Source organism: Leptodactylus fuscus, chromosome 5 (genome assembly GCF_031893055.1).
Source record: "Leptodactylus fuscus isolate aLepFus1 chromosome 5, aLepFus1.hap2, whole genome shotgun sequence".
In the NCBI taxonomy this organism is placed as follows: domain Eukaryota; kingdom Metazoa; phylum Chordata; class Amphibia; order Anura; family Leptodactylidae; genus Leptodactylus; species Leptodactylus fuscus.
The window spans coordinates 34899623-34921248 of record NC_134269.1 but is presented as its reverse complement, the minus strand read 5'-3'; the positions used below and the strand labels follow the sequence as shown (position 1 = coordinate 34921248).

General features: G+C 44.3%; 2 protein-coding genes across 2 annotated transcripts in view; one reads left to right on the top strand and one right to left on the bottom strand.

Moving 5' to 3' along the window:
* The window catches only part of LOC142202649 (caspase-7-like), a 436926-nt gene that overhangs the window by 140516 nt on the left and 274784 nt on the right, over positions 1–21626 (top strand). The window lies entirely within an intron of this gene.
* On the bottom strand, positions 3138–18788 carry GOLGA7 (golgin A7). The gene is made up of 6 exons (XM_075272805.1): positions 18704–18788; positions 13797–13922; positions 10615–10767; positions 8217–8318; positions 5297–5346; positions 3138–4241 (listed from the first exon to the last, which is right to left on the bottom strand). Exons 2-5 carry the CDS (start codon positions 13902–13904, stop codon positions 5302–5304), a joined length of 408 nt encoding a protein of 135 aa, XP_075128906.1. The 5' UTR covers positions 13905–13922; positions 18704–18788; the 3' UTR covers positions 3138–4241; positions 5297–5301.

Sequence of the window (21626 nt, the reverse complement as noted above, 5' to 3'; positions counted from 1 at the left end):
GGCAACGTTTATGGAAATCACAGAAATTCTGCTGCGGGTATATTGTTGTAATGTGCGTATGGGATTTGCTAGAAAAACCGCCCTGTTCAAACTGCGACATTTACGCCACGTTGGGCTTCGGCCTAAGATAAATGTGTTGGAATCTATAACAGTTTATGATTAATTCGGGAAGGCAAAAGGTCTTCTTCTGTTTTGGTAAGGTGCATTGTCTCCCTGGTTCCACCTACAGTATATGTACTTTGTAGGTCAATGTCCAGCCCTCAAAGCGCCTTGACATTTATGTTAGATCATTTGGTTTAGCTATCTGTATCATGTGGCGCGAGGCTCCGGCCCATTCATTTGGGCCTAATCCATCATGGGATGCCGCGACGGGATGCCAGTGCACTGCCAGGCATCCCATCAAGGCAGCCGCGACGGAACGTGTACATGCGGAACTCCGTGTGAACTAGCCCTTACTAGTTGAATCTCTCTGCGGACGATCAGTGCTCTGTGTATGCAAATATACACAAAAAAGGTACAGTTGGAAAACACAAGTCATCCTGCAAAAAACAAAGCCCTGACTGAAAAAAACAACAAAGAACCTTATGGCTTTAGGAATGTGGTACGGTGGGAGGTAAGTCATGGCCTTAAAAGAGAACCTTTCATTGCGTCCACCAACTTCAACTTTTTGCATCCTTTGCTAGACGCCGCTCCACCGATTCCGCCACAGTGGGATGAAATGACACACTTGCTCTGGCGGTGCAGGAAATTTCAAGACTGGCATATTAAATGGCAGTGATAAATCTCGCCATGTCATAAGGAGGTCTCAGAGGATGTACCCCAGCAGCCACAAGTTAAGGGGATAAGAAGGGAATAACAAGGGTTAAAAGCAGGGGAAGTGAAGGTGGAGCAAGAAAACCTATTAGTTGACGGGTGCACTTACTTCTGCAACTAGATAGTGAAGTTATTCATTGGTTATTTTTATACTGCATGACCCCCCTCCTGTCTACTTACCGCCTGGTCCATAGGTGTAAACAGGCACCAAATAAATGCACAGAAAACAGATTCTTAATTCTTCACAGCTTGCGGGGCAGCCTCCATCTTAGGTAGACAGTCCTCCTCATATATAAATCTTGAGATATTAAATTGGAGTGTAAAAAGGATTACCATGGCGGCAAGTCAAGCTCCCTGGTCCTCTATACATGCTCCAGCGTGTATAGAGGGGTCCACATTAATTTTAATTGGTTCCAAATTCCGGTCAGACAATTAAATCTCAAGGGCAAGAGAGTCCTGAGCCTGTGCAGGAAATTAAAACTTGTGTCCCGGCCTCCCAGATTTCCTGGTTCAGCAGCGCTGGCACAAGTTCCCAATTCACTGCCAAAGAGGACAGCGATACAGCTACACAGAATAAACCCGGCGAATAAGACCTAAATACTAACTCATGGGAAGACTCTGACAGAAGGGCCTAGGGTCCGCCAGAGGAACATGTTCTGGGGGCCATCCTAAAGCTTCCTGCTAATAGTCCACACCATGGCTCCATCACTGAAATCTTATATATGTGCCGACTACCTGACAACCAGCGCTGCACATTACTGAGTGTTTTCCCTGTATGGTCATCCCCTCTAGTACTGTGCAACCCCAATAGCTCCATAGCTGGTTCATGCACAGTACTGTGGGGGATGATACAGCCATGGAGCAGTACACGTATGTGCAAGAATATAGTGAGGGAGCTGTGATGCAGACATAGTACACAGGGCTGCTGGCAGGAATTTGTGGGCTCCCCAATGCATCTTAAAGTTTTCTGTTCTGTGACCCCCACACAGTAATACCCATGCAATATAAATCTCCCCAGCCCCATACCCTCTTCCTCAGTCCCGCGGGGTATAAAATGCTCCACAGTGGCCCACACACAGTATAATATGCTCCACAGTAGTCCCTACACAGTAGAATACTCCCCAGAGGCTCCCACACAGACTAATACACCCATGTTTCAGATATTTATGGCGTATACTGTGGATAGGAATAGCGTCAAATTTTGAGGCAGCCGTTGTGCATCACTTTTGAGTCCATTTCTCCGTTTTTGATGGCTGTCATCCATTTGGTATCAGTTTTTAACGGACCTTTAAAACAAGGATGAATTTAAAAAAAAATTTCAAGCAGCAATGGGGTTATGAAGCCTGGGCCTGTCTGGGCCACCCAGAGGCTCTTTACAGCATGTGCATGCCAGCCCTCACATAACCATGGCCCTAAACATGTCAGAATGGCCTACATGGCAGCAATGTGTCAAAATGACAAAACGTCTGAGTGTATTGTACAGGCATATGTAGCAGTGAATGATCTCACACCAAGAGGCACACTACCCAAAAGTAGACTCCGAAAGGGCACCATGGAAGGCATTTTTTTGCCCTCTTGAAGCTACTATATAATTTAGATTTTACTTCTCATTGCTGAAGGTTTAAGTGAAAACAGTTAAAGGGATTCTACTATTAAAATCAATTTTTTTTTAGTTGACATGTAGCAATAGCCTTAAGAAAGGCTATTCTTCTCCTACCTTTAGATGTCTTCTCCGCGCTGCCGTTCGGTATAAATCCTGGTTTTCGTCAGTATGTAAATGAGTTCTCTCGCAGCACTGGGGGCATCCCCAATGCTACGAGAGAACTCTCGAGCGCCGCCTCCATCTTCTTCAGGAACCAGCCTCTTCATGTGTCTTTTTTCGGCGCTGGAAGTCAAACTTCTAGGTCTCAGGCAGAGCCGACACAGTAAGCGGCCATTTTCTTGTGGCCCGTGGGCATGCGCAGTCGGCTCTGCCCGAAGCCTAGAAGTTTGAAGCCAGCGCTGGAAGAAGACGCGGAGATAGGCCGTTCCTGAAGAAGAGAGAGGCATCGCTGGAGATTTCTCTTGCAGCATTGGGGACGCCCCCAGTGCTGTTTGAGCGCTGAAGACCACCCCCAGTGCTGCGAGAGAACTCATTTACATACCGACGAAAATCGTGATTTATACTGAACGGTGGCGCAGAGACATCTAAAGGTAGGAGAAGAATAGCCTTTCTTAAGGCTATTCCCACGTGTTAACGAGAAAAAAAAAAAGATTTAAATTGTAGAATCCCTTTAAGAAGTAAAATGCAGAACAAAAGTAAAATATTAACTCCAAATTTCCCTATAAATTAATGTTTATTTATAATAAATCCGATACATAAAAGCACATGGTTTGTTACAGTGACTTAATGTACACAAGATCAGAGGTTTACATGGCGTGAGCAGTGAGGTTATATTCAATACCAGGATACCAGTTACCGCACACAGCGGATCTGTTCACCGTTCTACCACCAGCATCAAACCTGTGCCAGGGATCAGAGGGTGGTCGCTGAGCCGAAGGACTGCGCCAAATCAGCAAGGTCTAGTCGAGCTGGGAAATGAACTGGCATTGCAAACACATTTTCTTCCTCGCTCTTCAGATGCTTTGGGCTACCCACAGCTCAACGTATCAATGTGTATACGTTCCTTCACACATGCCGGTGGTCTTTTTCCATGTGTGGGCATCAGAGCAACTGTAAATATATAGTATGCCAACATTCAGGAAAAATCTACTTAGAACCACCACAGTCTTCATCGAGAAAAAAAAATAACCATCACAAACCTTCTGGTACTAAACATGTATTATAAATACCAAATTGTAATAATCCAAAAAAAAAAATGGTGGAAGGTGGGAGGGGTGTAAAAATAGAAAACACAAGGGGGAACGACAATGGCAATAATACAATTTCAGGAAAAAAATAAGACAGAAAGTGCCGCTTGTGTAAGACAAATTCCATCCAGTCACGGATAAGCGACAACCTGGCACAAGCATGGCCTGATTTCCTGAAACCATCACGGCATCCATCTTTACTGTATATACTTTCACTCAAGAGTTACTAAAATGAAAAGAAAAAAGTGACCGCAAAGAAGATGCCACAGCATTAAAGGAGGTGAAAGAACATTGGCACTACCCCAACCCATAGGAACCCCCCCCCCCCCCCCAGAGGATGACGTCCATTCTGCAGAGTCACGTTCAACCTTCTCTCATCAGATCCTGGAGGACATTGTCAGATGTTCCAAGAGGGCAAGCTGGCAGGGTCACAGATTGGCACAGGAAGGGGTACTGGGTCCATGAGGTACAGCATGGAGAAGCCATGAAGGATGTGCTGCTGACATGGGAATGGCAACGGAATGTCAGGGAGGACGGTCTTGCAGCGGAGAATATTTACAACACAAAAGATGGGTCACCTGGATACACGACAGAGAACAAATCAGGTCAATGTGCGAGATATAAGTCAGATAAAGGGGTTGTAACGTGTATTAACCTTATTACCTACCCATAGGATAGGCGACAAGTGTCAGATCAGTGGTGCCCTGACAATGGGAACCTCACTGATCATGGGATTGAGGGTTCGGTGTCCCTGTATATGAATGAAGTGGCAGCCTAGCATGAACGTCACTGCTCCATTCAGGTCTACAGGACTCAAAGAGATCGGCGAGTTCTATAATTGGCTCCGATTTGGCACACCCATAGTGCTGTATGCAGCTGAAAGACATATGCTTGACCGCCACACTCCATTCATATGAAGGGGCATGGAATCCCTCTTTTTGTGAATGGTGGACCCCGCTGATCACACACTAATCCTGTGGATAAGTAATACTTACAAGTGAGTACAACCTCTTCATGCTAAGGGCCCACGTTGCGGAAAAGCAGATTTTTTTTGTTGCGGTTTTTTGAGCCATAGCCAGAAGTGGATTGAGCAGAAGGTACACACATAAGAACTTCCTAAATATTTCCCGTCCCTCTTGTAGCCACTCCTGGCATTGGCTCAAAAAACGCAACAAAATCTGCAACAAAAAAAGCTGCGTTTCCGCAACGTGGGGCCTCAGCCTTAGATAGTTTTATAATTCCTAAACTTCAGCTATAAGACTCAGCAGCTTGGCCAAGCTCATCCATGCCCGGCTTTGACTAACCAATCTTAAGGTTTCCTCTAGACTATTTTTCACTTACTGCCTGGCCGGGTTGCATAAGCATTGACCGTCAGTTTTCTGGTTTAGTTCTGAAACCAGATCACATGAGCGAAACCTGCCTCTTCTCAGATCAATAGTAGACTCCATCATTATAATAGTAAAACCTGCCCCTATATACATGTAATACCATTGGACATGGATAGGAGGCGCTGGATCGATCACATGACAAGGTGTTAAAACCAGCCCAGCAGGACGTGGGCATGAAATAAGGAGTAAAAGCGGAAAAACATCCGCCTATAAAAGATCTAGTGAAGACATAAGACACAACATACCTGTCCTATCTGCCAGTCAGGCTTCTGTCCTCATAGATGGTAATCTCAATCTGCAAAGGAGGTCAAGGAACAGGAACTACAAGACGTGTATTGTCTGTAAAGACTAAGGCTGGCATATACATAAGATACCCCCATATACATGCACACTCAGGTCAGCTGAACCATGCATGTATATTGAATGAGAAAGGGGAAGAAGCCGTCACCAGATACTTTTATCCTTATCTCATCTGATATCTGTGACTGGGGCGAGAGACGTGAGGACCCGTATACATCACAAGGCAGTGCTATAGCTATCTAGTTAGTATAGCCATATATATATAAGACTCCCATCATCTCTCTTACACTTCCTATGTACATATACTCTTATCACACCGAGAACAAAGACAAATCGCATTGGCATCCCCTCAGGGAGCGTCAGGAGGCCCCTATATTAGGGTCTGTGAAAACCATGGACTGCACACGGATCCCATCTGACAGCCGAATCTGTCACGTAATCCATGGCAACATCAAGATGGACGCTTTTTTCCTCAGCATCCTGAATAAGTCGGCATCTGTTACTGCCTTCAATTGACAGAGCAGATACTGAGGTGAAATCTTTCTCAACGTCAGTTCCAAATTTCTCAGTGAACATAGACTTAAATGGTAGGCTGTTCCTGCCGGAATGGGCAGGCTTGGTTGACATCCATGTAATGTGTATGGCACCACACGTCCCTATGATTGATACGCCTGGCCTTTCATTGTGCTCGCTATTCCGCTTGTTTCCATAGTAACAAATACACGTCTGAATAAACCCGGCGATGCAGAAGTTACCGTCATCGTGTAGTGATAAGAAAACATGACAGCCTGGACTTAGCCGCATCTTCTTCCAGAAAATCAGGGAATAAAATAATTTATCCATATGTTCTGGAGAGCAGCCGGCAATTGTAAAGGGGGATGGGGACACTAGAGATTGCAAATATTACCTCAGGTTTCCTGCAACCGCTATATACACATAAAATGGATATATGTGGTTGTCTTCCTGCACAGGCTGCTTGGTTATGGATCAAACATCTAAGATCCTTCTCCATAGATTACGGCCTAAAAGGACAGTGGGGTGAGCGTCTTGCCCTCAGCACCCCAAATGGCTCTACAGTCTGAGGGTTCGTTCACACGGGGGGGGAGCCAAGTCAAAATATGGTCAAAACCCGCCTGCCACGATGTCGCGGTTTCCCCCACCCTGGAGTCAGCTCAAATGAATGGGCAGATGCGGCTGCCAGGTGTAAGCCGCGGCTCAGCAAGCTGCAGAATCCGCCTGAAGAAAGGGCAGCTCGCTTCTTTTTTTCCGCTATTGGCTACTGCCGATAGCGGAAAAAAGAACACCAGTGGTCTCCATAGACCGCCATTGTAAAGGGGCGGATTATGACGTGGATTCCGCTGTCAAAATCCGTCCCTTTGGCCCCGTGTGAAATAGCCCTGACAGTGCGTGGCTCTTCTACCATGCTAGTGACTGTGGTGCAGGACTTACAGACGTCCTCTAACAATGGCGGGGTTATGAATGGTGTCAGATTTGCCATGTCCGAGGTGCCAGTAGTTATTGCTGGGCAGTGAGGAATGCCACTCTTAAGAGGTATACATATACAGCCTCGTAGTATCATGTGGTGGTGGGGCAACCTATAAGGCCAACCCCTCTGGCAGTCCAGTGATATCGGTGCCGAAACTAGCGGCAGTGATATCTCTGCAATAGGGGCTCATCCAGGGGTATATTTTGTGAAGACACAAAAGGTCTTCTTTAAATACCATTTCCAGCATTAAAGGCACTTCTAAGGTCAATGAGCAATTCCCGAATATCTTATTACAAGACTCGTAGTCAGTGTAATAAATTCTCTTCTATCCATTAAAGGGATTCTATCATTATAATCACATTTTTTCTCAATCGCACGTAGGAATAGCCTTAAGAAAGGTTATTCTTCTCCTACCTTTAGATGCCTTCACCGCGCTGCCGTTCCGTAGAAATCCCGGGCTTCATCTGTATACAAATGAGTTTTCTCGTAGTACTGGGGTTGGTCCCCAATGCTGCGAGAGAACTCTTCAGCGACGCCTCTATCTTCATCAGGAACGGTCTCTCTGTGCGTTTTCTTCTGGAGTTGGGTTCAAACTTCTAGGCCTCGGACCATTTTTTTTTTGTGGCCCGGACATGCGCAGTCGGCTCTGCCCGAGGCCTAGAAGATTGAAACCCAGAATGGAAGGAGACATGCAGAGAGACAGTTTCTGAAGAAGATGGAGGCGGGGCTGGAAAGTTTTGGCAGCATTGGCGACGCGGTGCATACAGACGAAAACCAGGATTTTTACCAAACAGCGGTGCACAGAAGACATCAAAAGGTAGGAGAATAGCCTTTCTTAAAGGGATCCTATCATACAAACTTATTGTTATGTCCATAACATATTGGAATAGCCTTAAGAAAAGCTACTCTTCTCCTAGCTTTTGATATCTTCTCCGAGCCGCCGTTTGCTTGAAATCCCGGTTTTTGACGATATCCAAATGAGTTCTCTTGCACGTGGGCGGCCCAGAAGACGCGGTGAATAGGCCGTTGTTGAAAGATGGCGGTGGCGCTGGAGAGAGCTCTCTTGCAGCATTGGGGACGCCCCCAGTGCTGTTTCTCCGCTGGGGACCGCCTCCAGTGCTGCGAGAGAACTCATTTGCATATCAACAAAAAAGGGGATTTCTACGGAACGGCGGCGCGGAGAAGATAACGAAATGTAGAAGAATAGACTTTCTTAAGGCTATTCCTACGTGTGATCGAGAAAAAAATGTGAGTTTAATGATAGGATCCCTTTAATATACTGATAAACAATATAGAAGTCAGTGTTCTGCATCTCATTTACAGACTACAGACGTCTATAAGTCATACAGAAAAAAACAAACAAACTGGAAAAAGGATACCACTCTCAGGCCCCGTTCTATGGGGTCAGTCAGGAGCAGGCCCTGCGGAGCATAAATCTTCTCATTTTGCTCCTGAATATATTTTGCAATCTTCTTCAGAACCTGGAAATAAACACAGAAAATGGAGGATGGGGCACATTAATACTTATCGATTGACATGCATGTAGCGAGAATAAAATCATGGCGGCTTCCTTTCATATCCAGTATAGTGCTCGCATCCAGGAAGACCAACACTGTGTGCTATATATACTAGGCACACAATACAGAGAGCCATACGAGCAAAATTCAATCTCCTGTCCAAAGTGGAAGCAAGCGTTATATGAGCTGAGTTTGCAATCTCAGGTCTGGCGCGAAGGGACAGGCTGTAATAGGATGCTTCCACTGTGCGAGAGCGAGGGAGAAACACTTAGAGCCTGCAACCAGAACCACCGCCGGGCAGGGAATCAAACTGAGAATAACCACAGGGAACAGGGTATTAGAGAAGGAAGGGATTACAGCGTGTAACCAAAGGCGATGGCTGGGACTTGGCCAACATCCTTATGCTTCGAACAGGCATGAAAAAACGGCTAGGAAAAACTAAGGTCAGTTTTTACTTAGAAAAAAAAAACCTTGTAGGGACAAAACAAAAATAAAAGGGCCACGGCGATGTGTTGCCTAAAGTGACTCAACACATGAAGGTAACGTTACATCATTGCAGCGTAGTCAACTGTAATGACGTATGATGCCTGTCCCTGTAAAAAGAAGGCAGCCAGGGGCAACACGGTGGCTCAGTGGTTAGCACTGCAGCTTTGCAGCGCTGGAGTCCTGGGTTCGAATCCCACCAGGAACAACATCTGCAAGGAGTTTGTATGTTCTCCCCGTGTTTGTGTGGATTTCCTCCCGTTCTACAAAGACATACTGATAGGAAAAAAAAAAAAAGTACATTGTGATCCCTATATGAGGGTTCACAATCTACATTAAAAAGAAAAGGCCTAGTAGGGATACAAAGAGGACACACTGCTAATGAAAGGTCTAGATCAGGGATAGGGAACCTTCGGCTCTCCCGCTGCTGTGAAACTACAACTCCCAACATGCTCCATTCACTTCCATGGGAGTTCCAAGAACAGCGGAGCAAGTATACATGCTGGGAGTTGTAGTTTTGCAACAGCTGAAGAGCCGTACGTTCCCTACCCCTGGTCTAGATTCTGCAGTCATGTTATTGGGGCAATGATGGGGTGATCTGCTCAGTCTATCTAACCACATAGATGCATTTGCTATTGATCATGGCATTTACATTATGTATGTGGCACAGGGCAAAAAGGAGTTAAAAAGGTCGTATGACATATTGATGGCATATCACTAGGATATACAATCACGTCCAACTGGGAGTTTGACTGCAGTGACTCAATTGATGCTAGAACAAAATGGAAGCTACGTAAGTAAAGCCATGTGCTCAGTATAGCCGCCATGGCGCTTTCTAGTTTGTTCTAGTGATCAGCCATATTTCCCGGGGTGAACCCAGTCAGGAGACCAGGACTCCATGTATCATAATTATCTCTGATGCTAGGAGTCTCTGCATCCTTGCGACTCCAGGCATTATAGATCGCTATGATATAAGGAGACTTCGTGCAAGCAGAGAAATCCGATTTTCCACCCCCAAATAATGCTTGACTACTGATATAAGCGACATCTCAGGCGACTTCCATGCTCCCGTCTCTAGATGATGAAGCTCAAGTGACAGTGGGGACAGCACCGTAAGAAAGAAGCCACTGTAGCTTTACTGGCCCCTATTGTACAAATGTAAGAATTACCTAAAAAGATTTCTTTCTGGCGGCACAGGGGTTAACCTGCAGAAGATCGAGGTGGATAAATACATAAAACCTCGTCTTAAGAGCACATTTGTGTGCTTACACTATATACCTCTCACAGAGGTGAATTCATCCAAATCAATCGCTTTCTTTGCCACTTAGGAAGAGCTGTCCAACATCCCAATATTTACGGTCAGGTTGAAAGGGGCAGGGGGGGGGTTAGAAGACACAGACGGCGCTTATTAACCACTTTGATGGTGGGCACATACATGGGTGTAGGTGGGAGCGCTCGTCTCTTTATCCTCAGTGGCAGGGAGAGGGTTTAGCAGAGTCTGGCCAGCGCTGGCTGAATAAATAAATCCAGGAGCTGTCTGTACGTGGCGAGCCATTTCATCTGAGAGCTGCTGAAAGGTCTCGATTCATTCTCCAAAAAAACCTCAGCTAAACACAGCTGACCGGGAATAAAAACGCCTCATTTTCTATCCACGCTCGGCCTTAATTCTTCAGGAGGAAAATAAACTTCTCTGCAAGAGCGTTAAGGGCGCCAAGATGGACGGTAGGGAGATAGCCACACTAAGCCGGTACCGTTTCATCATGGCCCGCACACTCACCTTCTCATAGTGGGTTTCCATACATAGGAATATGGTATAGGCCGTGAGGCAGGCCAGGCAGCCCTCCAGATAGGACTGGCCTCCGAGCTTCTCCGCCTCTGCATACAGGTTGTTCAATGTCCGCACCGTCTCCTCGAACTGTTGTCTGTCAATCTGAGGAAGACACAAAGGAACAATGTAAGTTAATTCCCCAAATATAAGATTGTAAAATCTCCCATAATCTGGAATAATTCAGTGCAAGTTATTTAGTGAAATGTTTAGCACCAGACAGCTACATAGGATGTCTCCATATGGAAGACTGGGCACCAGGGCCCGACTCGGACTCCATTCAACCAATTACCCAATATTATTTGTGACAGCGCCCCTTTAACAAGTCTCCCTCCCTTCCATGTATAGTGATAACCTATGACCACAGCACATGAACACTCCCATGCAGGCGCCCTATGTGGTAAGACATTTACCAAAGGGGACTGGACAGGAGCGATCTGACCTGAGTAAGACAGGGGCTCGGCCATTTCATTCGCAGCGCAAACCAGAGCCAACAAAATCAAATCAGGCCCAGGTCTTATACAGGAAAATATTAGTTTTATGCATGTGATATAGAAAAGCCCTGAGGCAACCCAGAGCTGGAATGTGGAGAAATAACATAGGAAGAATGGCGGAAGCCTCCATACGGGACGGACCACCCCGACCCATCCCCCTACATCAGGGTTACTAGCAGCATTGCAGACTGAATGGAGGATCCAATAATAACCAGGCAAACTGTCCTGTATTATCAACCAGGGTCATAGTCATGGCTAGTTGAACTCTTATTAAAGGATTTAATGAGAAAATCCCTTGAAAAGGAGATGTCCCCTCTAGATAAACCCTTCTTATAGTGGCCATACAGCAGGGGTAGGGAACGTACGGCTCTTCAGCTGTTACAGAACTACAACTCCCAGCATGCATACACGCTCTGCTGTTCTCGGAACTCTCATGGAAGTGAATGGAGCATGTTGGGAGTTGTAGTTTCCCAGCAGCTGGAAAGCCGAAGGTTCCCTACCCCTGCCATACAGATTACATGAACGTCAGCCCAACCCTCTAATGTATATGGATGAGGTCCAAGCTGTTCCCTGGAGTCTGGATGTTGGTAGGAGAGAACAGTCGGGTAGATCAATATGCTTTTTGTTCTTAAGGGAGATAGGTGAAGTGTCTGGCAACAAACACTATCGAGGAACACATGGACACTAAGCAGAGCCCAACATATATCTGGATTGAGTAAGGGGCTATTGGAAGAAACAGTTTAGACGAGACTCAAACAAGCGATTGACCATCCATCCATGTAAGGTATACAGCCAGCCATGGAACACAGTCATACTAGGGATTAGCTGAACACATCAGGTCTAGCCTCAATATCCTGATCTCAATTATACACAAGGGAGAGGGATTTCTCATTCCTGACATGGGCAAGCCTAGGATTTTATATTAGCAAACTGTAGAGCCCAAGAAGACCTTGGTCTCTGCCCTGCACATTAGAGTAAAAAGTTGCAAGTGGGGCGCACAGCCAATGTAGCACATCTTTGGTGCAAAAAGGGCCTTGCGCTAAAGATTTGCTGCATCCACACCTGAAATCAGATAAGTTAGCAAGTACCCCCATGTTTTAATGGCAGGAATACACGCAATACGTGGTCAAAACTCTGCCCACGAATAAAGTGGCAGAAATGTCATACGACGAATGGCTACCAAGGACAAGTGGGGTTTTGGCTGCAGCACCGGACCATATATTCTTGTCGTGGCAGCTGAGGAGAGATCAGAGGCCATATTGACCTGCACCTGATTTGGATGGAGCAATAAGTATATCAGCTTCTGGTTATTTGTGCCCTACACATTGTACCCAGGGACATCTTCCTCTATCTCAGCAGTATTTCTGCCCGGCTTGTATACAAAGGACCCCTTTAAAACAATCCACGGCACAATGAATAGCGGCTCTGTGAAGAACTGCAAGTCAGCGTAATCCTCCATGTAGACACAATGAAGATAAAACCCTGAAAAGATCTCAAACTAAACAAGCGATCCTGCAATATGAGAGGAAAAAAAATAAAGCGGGATTTCTGGATTCAGTTCAGCACTGACGGCTCAAATAATACTTCACACTATAGAAGAGCGGAAACTCTGCTTTCCCGTCAGTATCACCCACTCAGGTTAAGCCAAGCAGTCATGACGCCAAGAATGGATCTGACACTGTTCGCCAACCTCCATATATCTTCCTGAGCGGAGGTGTAGACAGCCAGACACTGTGGCCATCCTAAATACACTCTTTATATTACACAGACTAGGACTCTAGAGGGCTATGGAAAGAAGTCCATTAGCTGAGTCATTGGTAACCTTACCTTCTGAGGTGTAGCTGTGGATATATTCCGAAAACCAGGTACCAAAAGTTCAAGTGTGCCCATACACGTTAGTGTAAAGTTCACACGGCAGAATTTTAGCTGTGGATTCCTCTACTAAAACTCGGCCTCCTATTCATTTTCAGTGAGCGCCAGCCATGAGCCTGATGAGACACACTGGACTTATCTCTAGGCAAGTATAGTGGGGGTTTGTTTTTAATTTGTTGTTCATAGTTCCGATTTGTTCCGGCTCCCGGAAAAAGAAGCGAGATGCTCACTCTTTCAGGCAGATTCACCTCGCGACATCCACCTGAAGACACTCCCTCCCGACTAGGCCCATTCGTTTGGGCCTAATCCATCGCGAAATGCCAGTGCACTGCAATGGCATCCCATCGCGACTAGCCGTGACGGAATGAGTACACACGGAGTTATCAAAAATAGTCTCCAGCTCAAAATAACCTTCATCAAATGAGAGGGGGTCTGACTTCCAGCACCTCCACCGATCAGCTAATTGGTTCTTCAGTGTCGTGAACTCTATAAACACAGTTTTGTACATTGTGTAGTGGCAGTGAATAGTGAAGTCAGGCACACACACTACGCACTTCTGGGTCACAGCAGCCCCTTTTGATCAGCACTGAAAACCTTTGTAGGGTAAGTACAGGAGAGATTTTCACATATGGGTATACATGAAGGCGCTAAGAAGGTTCAGCAAAGGTAAAGAGTAATCTACCAACACTTCATGTGGAGAGTCAGCAAGGCGAGACCCCATTCACCCACCATAATTCTGCACCTCACAATATTACATTATCCACATACCTGGGTCTCCAGCTCAGACGGAAACTTGGTCTGGAACTGACACAAGGTGCCATTGGTGTAGTCCCTCTGGATAAAGACTTTACCGGCCACAGCTGCCTGCGGTCTCATGGCCACGAACGGCACAATCTGGAGACGACAGGACAAAGAAACACAATCATATAAAATGAGTGCCTGCTGTATAGATTGACATACACACATAACATATCTAGAAATCCAATATATTTAGATGGGGTATTCGTCACAGCAAATAAACCCCAATTGTCCTGAATATTATTATACCCTGCAATACATACAATGCAGAGTTACCTGAAAGGAGTCTTCCCATATCAAACACTTATGGTATATCCATCTATATCTTATAGATACAAGTCCCACCACTAGGCGACATGGGACCTGCACCTATAAGATATACCATGAAGGTCTGACATGAGGAAATCTACTAAACTTTGAATTGTCTGGCACTATTTGTGTTATTAATACATTTCGTTATACACTTTATGTTGGCTCCTTTGTGTGACATCCTGCATTTCTTTATTCTTTCCCTTGCTTCTCTATTGAGAGTAGTGCTCTGCTTCTCACTGTGTACAGGATTGTGTGTGTAATTCAGGGAAAATAAGGGGAGGGGGAGGCACTTTAAACAGTTATATCTCCGACATCATATAACAGACACTTGCTCTATTTCATATCTTTCATAGGACACAAAGGTTGTATTTCTACCTGGATTATATACAGAGATAACACTGGTTGAAATACAGTCGTAACTGGGGCATAGATTGTAAGCTCTTGCGAGCAGGGCCCTCAGTCCCATTGTGTGAAATGACTTTCTCTGTAATGTATCTTTCTGTCTGTACTTGATCCCTACAAATTGTACAGCGCTGCGGAATATGTTGGCGCTATATAAATAAAATTTATTATTATTATATATATACAGCTGATCCCAATCCACTCTGTACTTTCTATGTTAAAAAACAAACCCCCCCATATAAAAAAACAAAACAAAAAACAAGCAAGCAAACAAAAAGAAAACAGGTAGTCCTGGAATTTTACACTAGGTTCACACTAGCATTCGGGTCTCCGTTGTTTGTGTACAAATGGGGACCCGAAAGACGGAAAGGCTGTCCACTTAAAAAGCGGTTATACGCAGACCCCATAGACTCCTCTTTCATACGCCATCAGAAGCCCATTTTTATATTTTATGAAGCTGGGGACATAAGACTTTGAAGCGACTCCCCCTACCCTTATTTTGCCTGCATTAAAGGGATTCTACCATTAAAAAACTTTTTTTTCTAGGTAACACGTCGGAATAGCCTTTAGAAAGGCTATTCGTCTCCTACCTTTGGAAGTGCTCTCCGCCGCGCCATTCATTCGAAATACCGGTTTGTACCGGTATGCTAATGGGGGCGTCCCCATTGCTGCTTGAAAACCGACTCCAGCGCCGCCTCTGTCTTCTTCTGCATGTTCCCTTTCTTCTTCGGCTGGATGTCAGACGCCTGCGCAGTACGCTCTGTTTGGCGAAGAAGACGACAGAGGCGGCGCTGGAGTCGGTTTTCGAGCAGCAATGGGGACGCCCCCATCGCTGCGAGAGAACTTATTAGCATACCGGTACAAACTGGTATTTCGAACGAACGGTGCGGCGGCGATCACTTCCAAAGGTAGGAGACAAATAACCTTTCTAAAGGCTATTCCGACGTGTTACCTAGAAAAAAAAGTTTTTTAATGGTAGAATCCCTTTAAACACACAAGCCCTACACCGCGAGATGCAGCTCAGAGAAACATGGGAGTGAAGGAAATTCAGGGTTTCACAGAAAGGAGCCACAATTTGATAATAAAAGTATGTTACAGAATGTATTAATGACACAAATAATTCCAGAAAAAAAAAGAATAATAATCTTCACACTTTCTAGTTTGGAAACCCCTGTTAGGCTATGTTCATATCTCACAAGAACATTAGATTTGGCATATAGGCTGGGAGTCTGTGAGTGGCAGACATTTCCATTGAAGGGGTTTATCAGGCAATACTCCTGACATATACGTCTCATAGAAGGCTATAGAGTGATGTGAACAGAGGCTAAGGCTGGATAGATACAGCCATAATATGACTATAAGTCCAAATGAGGTTCTAATGAATTAAACTTACATTGCTATAAAAGTCCACAATGGCTATATCCATAAAGAGGGGATTATTGCTTCATTGAGTCGTGCCCGCACAGGTAGGTCTCTTGTATTAGTAAAGGCTCCTGCTTGGCACATTATTATTTGGGAGACATTTTAGATCAGTTTATAAAGGGCTGCAGAATATGTAGGTGCTATATAAATACAATGTATTATTATTATTATAATTATTATTAACAATTTCTGATAGAATTCTAGGACAATACATCATTAGGTCTACAGGGCCAACGCCTTTCCAGAAAATATTAAGTTGTCCCCAGTAACATCACTCCACAGGATAGATGAATAAGCACCTGATCCCTGGGACCCTCAACAACCATAATAGGGGGTCCCCAAGTCTTGTCATCAAAGAAGCAGCGCATGTTACCGTCACCTCATTCACTCTTAAGGGACTGATAAATCTCTGTAGTCTGCCATTTCTGTCACCCCCTTACATTCACACCACCACCGCTTTCCCCATGTCCCCGTTCTCATGATCTTTCAGGGTCCCAGCAACCGGACACATCCCTAATCCTTATCTTTTGCATCAACAGCCCCAAGAAAAAATGGTTTAGACATATCTAGGGCGTCCGTCTTATCTACAACAGCCAATCAGAGCTCAGATTTATTTTATAAGCTGCTCCGGAGAAATGATTGGTTGCTACGGGGAACAAGGTTTTTACCTTCTGTCGTATGTACCATATAATAGGAATACAAAAATCTGCCTGAGATATATGGGCAAGTCTAAGTGTATTCTATATAAGTCAGTCTACATGTGTATACAAATATACATCTATATACACTATATATAGTATACAGTATTACATTAGCCATACATATATACACTATAGTATACAGTGCTACATTAGCCATACATACACTATATATAGTATACAGCACTACATTAGCCATACATATATACACTATATATAGTATACAGTACTACATTAGCCATACATATATACACTATATATAGTATACAGTGCTACATTAGCCATACATATATACACTATATATAGTATACAGTACTACAGTTATACATACATACACTATATATAGTATACAGCACTACATTAGCCATACATATATACACTATATATAGTATACAGTACTACATTAGCCATACATATATACACTATATATAGTATACAGCGCTACATTAGCCATACATATATACACTATATATAGTATACAGTACTACATTAGCCATACATACACTATATATAGTATACAGTACTACATTAGCCATACATATATACACTATATATAGTATACAGTACTACATTAGCCATACATACACTATATATAGTATACAGTACTACATTAGCCATACATATATACACTATATATAGTATACAGTACTACATTAGCCATACATATATACACTATATATAGTATACAGTACTACATTAGCCATACATACACTATATATAGTATACAGCACTACATTAGCCATACATATATACACTATATATAGTATACAGTACTACATTAGCCATATACACACTATATATAGTATACAGTACTACAGTTATACATACATACACTATATATAGTATACAGTACTACATTAGCCATACATATATACACTATATATAGTATACAGTACTACATTAGCCATACATACACTATATATAGTATACAGCACTACATTAGCCATACATATATACACTATATATAGTATACAGTACTACATTAGCCATATACACACTATATATAGTATACAGTACTACAGTTATACATACATACACTATATATAGTATACAGTACTACATTAGCCATACATATATACACTATATATAGTATACAGTACTACATTAGCCATACATACACTATATATAGTATACAGCACTACATTAGCCATACATATATACACCATATATAGTATACAGTACTACATTAGCCATATACACACTATATATAGTATACAGTACTACAGTTATACATACATACACTATATATAGTATACAGTACTACATTAGCCATACATATATACACTATATATAGTATACAGTACTACATTAGCCATACATACACTATATATAGTATACAGTATTACATTAGCCATACATATATACACTATATATAGTATACAGTATTACATTAGCCATACATACACTATATATAGTATACAGTACTACATTAGCCATACATACACTATATATAGTATAAGATAAGATAATCCTTTAATAGTCCCACAATGGGGAAATTTCAGACAATGGGGACATTTCAGTACAGTACAGTATTCAGTATACAGTACTACATTAGCCATACATATCTACCAACTATATACTTGTCTAATGTATATACACTTACATCTTACATTTCTATTATACCCTGATATATAATCTATACACACATATCATATTATATAGGTGTATATACTAGACATATACATCTATATACCACACACAGCCACCACTATAGACGTGTATACACTAGACATATACATCTATATACCACACACAGCCACCCCTATAGACGTGTATACACTAGACATATACATCTATATACCACACACAGCCACCACTATAGCCGTGTATACATTAGATACACCCTCTCTCGGGCACAGAGTAGATCAGCGATAGACCACAGGCAATGGCTGATGAATCTGTTCCTAATAGTGAGGATGATGAGTCCTGCCCTCAGTACACAGTCACACAGCCCGTCCATATATCACACTATGGCCCTGTCATATACTGGCGAGCTCATGTACAACATAAATAATAGTAAATCCCCCCACACCCCGAACTCACCCACTTCCGTCTGCTGGCTTCAGCGACGCTTAGCGGCAGCCGTAAAGTGAGTAAGGGGCGAGCCGGGAGTGACACGTGACCGGGATCACATGACCGCCGAGCCGTCTGTGCTGTGAGCCCGGGCTCCGCTCCTATACCGTGTGTGTGCGGCTCTGATCGTGCGCTGTACAGACGAGACCGTACACGATCAGTGCGGCGTTTCTTTGTGAATAAAACGCATGAAGTATTCAGTACCGGCTAGTTACATTTAGTGAGGGCTTCACTTTATGTTCTATATATTATATTGTGAAATGGTAAAAATCTCACGTTCTGTAAGACCTGACAAATATGGCGATTCCAGAATGAGATATTTTAATCCAATACAACTTAAAATATAGAGGTTTTTTAAAAAAAAAAAAATCCTTGGCATCACATTAGGGCGCTGTGGATGACACGGCTACACAAGGTCACATACACACAGCTTTACTCCAGGTTTCCATAGCAACCGATCACAGGTTTTTCTCTAATAGCCAAACTGAGATACACATGATCACATGACGCTTATGAACCAATGGAAACTGGCAGGCTCTTCAGTCTTCACATACACACAGCTTTACACCATGTTTCCATAGCAGCGAACCTATTCTTATGGGGCCACTACACAAACCAAAAATGAAATATACCTGTGCGAAGTTGGGTCCTCCTTTCTGTTGTGATTTACAGTTTTTTGGGGGGCAACAATACCCATTTGCTTTAGGGGGCTACTTTATTTGCCACCCACCAAGTAGTTAACTAAGGGTGTTGCATATATTCTATAGGGCGGCATCGTTGTACACATGGTTGTCAGCACCTCATGCTATTCCATTCCACCCAAACTTAACGTTTCTTCACCCTGCTTTTTTTTTGTTTTGCCCTCCATTTTATCTTGTATATTAAACGTTCAGGCTTATTGTGCACATCATGTTTGCTACACCCTCCCCCGTCTCCTGATAGTATTCGTCCGTACAAGAGTACTGGAGGAGCGTTTCTCACCACTCAGTGTCATTGCTGGGTGGTAAGGAAACCCCCCCCCCCATAGTACAGCGCTATGGATTCTACTGTCAGGAGGGGAATTCCTCACAGACTGTCATGATGCGGGGAGAAGGAGTAATGGTCCTCAAATACCTGCCACCTGGTAACCCCCTTCAACCAACCACCCCCTCCCCCAAAGTATAATTACCCATTCAAATAAAGTCCAGGACACTGGATTGCTGGATTGGACAAGGACTGCTGGATTTAAACTGGCCTGTTAGGCCGATTTATTAAAGTACAACCTTACACTAGTAGAGCCGACTGCGCATGCGCAGCCTAGTTCCGAGGCCGCAATTGCGAGCATGCGCAGTTGGCTCTACTAGTGTAAGAGCCGACAGAAGGACGCTGCTGAAGAAAGAAGGGGAGGATCCAGCAGAAGATAGAGGCGGCGCAGGATCCTGTTCTCGGGCAGCGGTGGGGACACCCTCATCGCATTTCAGCGCTGGGGCCCGCCCCCATCGCTGCCAGAGAACTAATTTACATACCGGTAAAAAACGGTATTACTAAGGAACGGCGCGGCGGAGATCCCATCTAAAGGTAAGAGACGAATAGCCTTTCTAAAGGCTATTCCGACGTGTTAGCCACAGAAAAAAGTTTTTTAATGGTAGAATCCCTTTAAGTAAGTGACAAACACAAGTACCACCATAAGGGGGCGGTACCTATAAATACAGTTTACTAAATACACAGTATCAACTAGATAACGAAACGATACCCAACAAACATCAAACCCCTATTAAAGTGAATACACCACTGAAGGGGGAGAGACTCCCCTGACCATTACCACTATTGCTAGTGAGTAATGGGGTCCCTTTAGGACAGTCCATCATTTAGAGTGCTGCTGTTCCGGGCGATTGCGTTATGTCTTGACTCCAACTCAGTGGCGTAACTAGGAATGGCGGGGCCCCGTGGCGAACTTTTGACATGGGGCCCCCCCTCCCCAAACCGATGCCGAAGACCTCGACTGACCCCCTCCTCCGCACTCTATTATGTCCCTTAGTAAGCCCTGCACACAGTATTATCCCCAATAGTGTCCCCTGCACACACAGTATTAACCCCTATAGTGTCCCCTGCACACACAGTATTAACCCCTATAGTGTCCCCTGCACACACAGTATTAACCCCAATAGTGTCCCCTGCACACACAGTATTAACCCCTATAGTGTCCAATGCACACAGTATTAACCCCTAGTGTCCAATGCACACAGTATTAACCCCTAGTGTCCAATGCACACAGTATTATCCCCCATAGTGTTCCCTACATACAGTATTAACCCCTATAGTGTCCAATGCACACAGTATTATCCCCAATAGTGTCCCCATATGTCCCACTGTGGACACCTATAAACATTTATTATACTCTGGGGTCTGAAAAGACCCCAGAGTATAACAATCGGAGACCCGGGGGATTAAAACCATTAAAAGAACAGAGACAGTTGCTTACCTGTTCCTGTCGGCCGCCGCTCTTGTCCAGCTTTAATGATGTCAGACGTCACATGACCCGGGAAGCTGGCCTGGGTCATGTGACGTCAGAGACGTTAGACACGAATGACGGAGGCCTGGCAGGATCGTGGAGAGGTAAGTAACACTGTTTTTTATGTTACCTTACCTCTCCGGTCCGCCGATCATTATACTCGGGGGTCTGCAAAGACCCCGAGTATAATGATAGCATTTGTGGGCCCCGCGGTGTCACTTGCCGATCCTGGCCCAGCCAGGATCGGCAAGTGAATAGGGCCCGTAACGGACTTAAAAAAAAAAAACCGCAGCGGTAGCGGCTGTCACCGGGCCCCCTAATGGCCCGGGCCCTGTGGCAGCTGCTACTGCTGCTACCACGGTAGTTACGCCCCTGCTCCAACTCATCTGCATCCTCCGGGCA

Excerpts from the sequence above, each read along its gene's own strand:
- GOLGA7 (XM_075272805.1), bottom strand. The coding sequence starts at position 13,904 with ATGAGACCGCAGGCAGCTGTGGCCGGTAAAGTCTTTATCCAGAGGGAC. Across the intron at positions 10,768-13,796 it reads CGTCTGAGCTGGAGACCCAG|ATTGACAGACAACAGTTCGA; the intron begins GTATGTGGATAA and ends TGTCTTCCTCAG. Across the intron at positions 8,319-10,614 it reads TGGAAACCCACTATGAGAAG|GTTCTGAAGAAGATTGCAAA; the intron begins GTGAGTGTGCGG and ends GTTTATTTCCAG.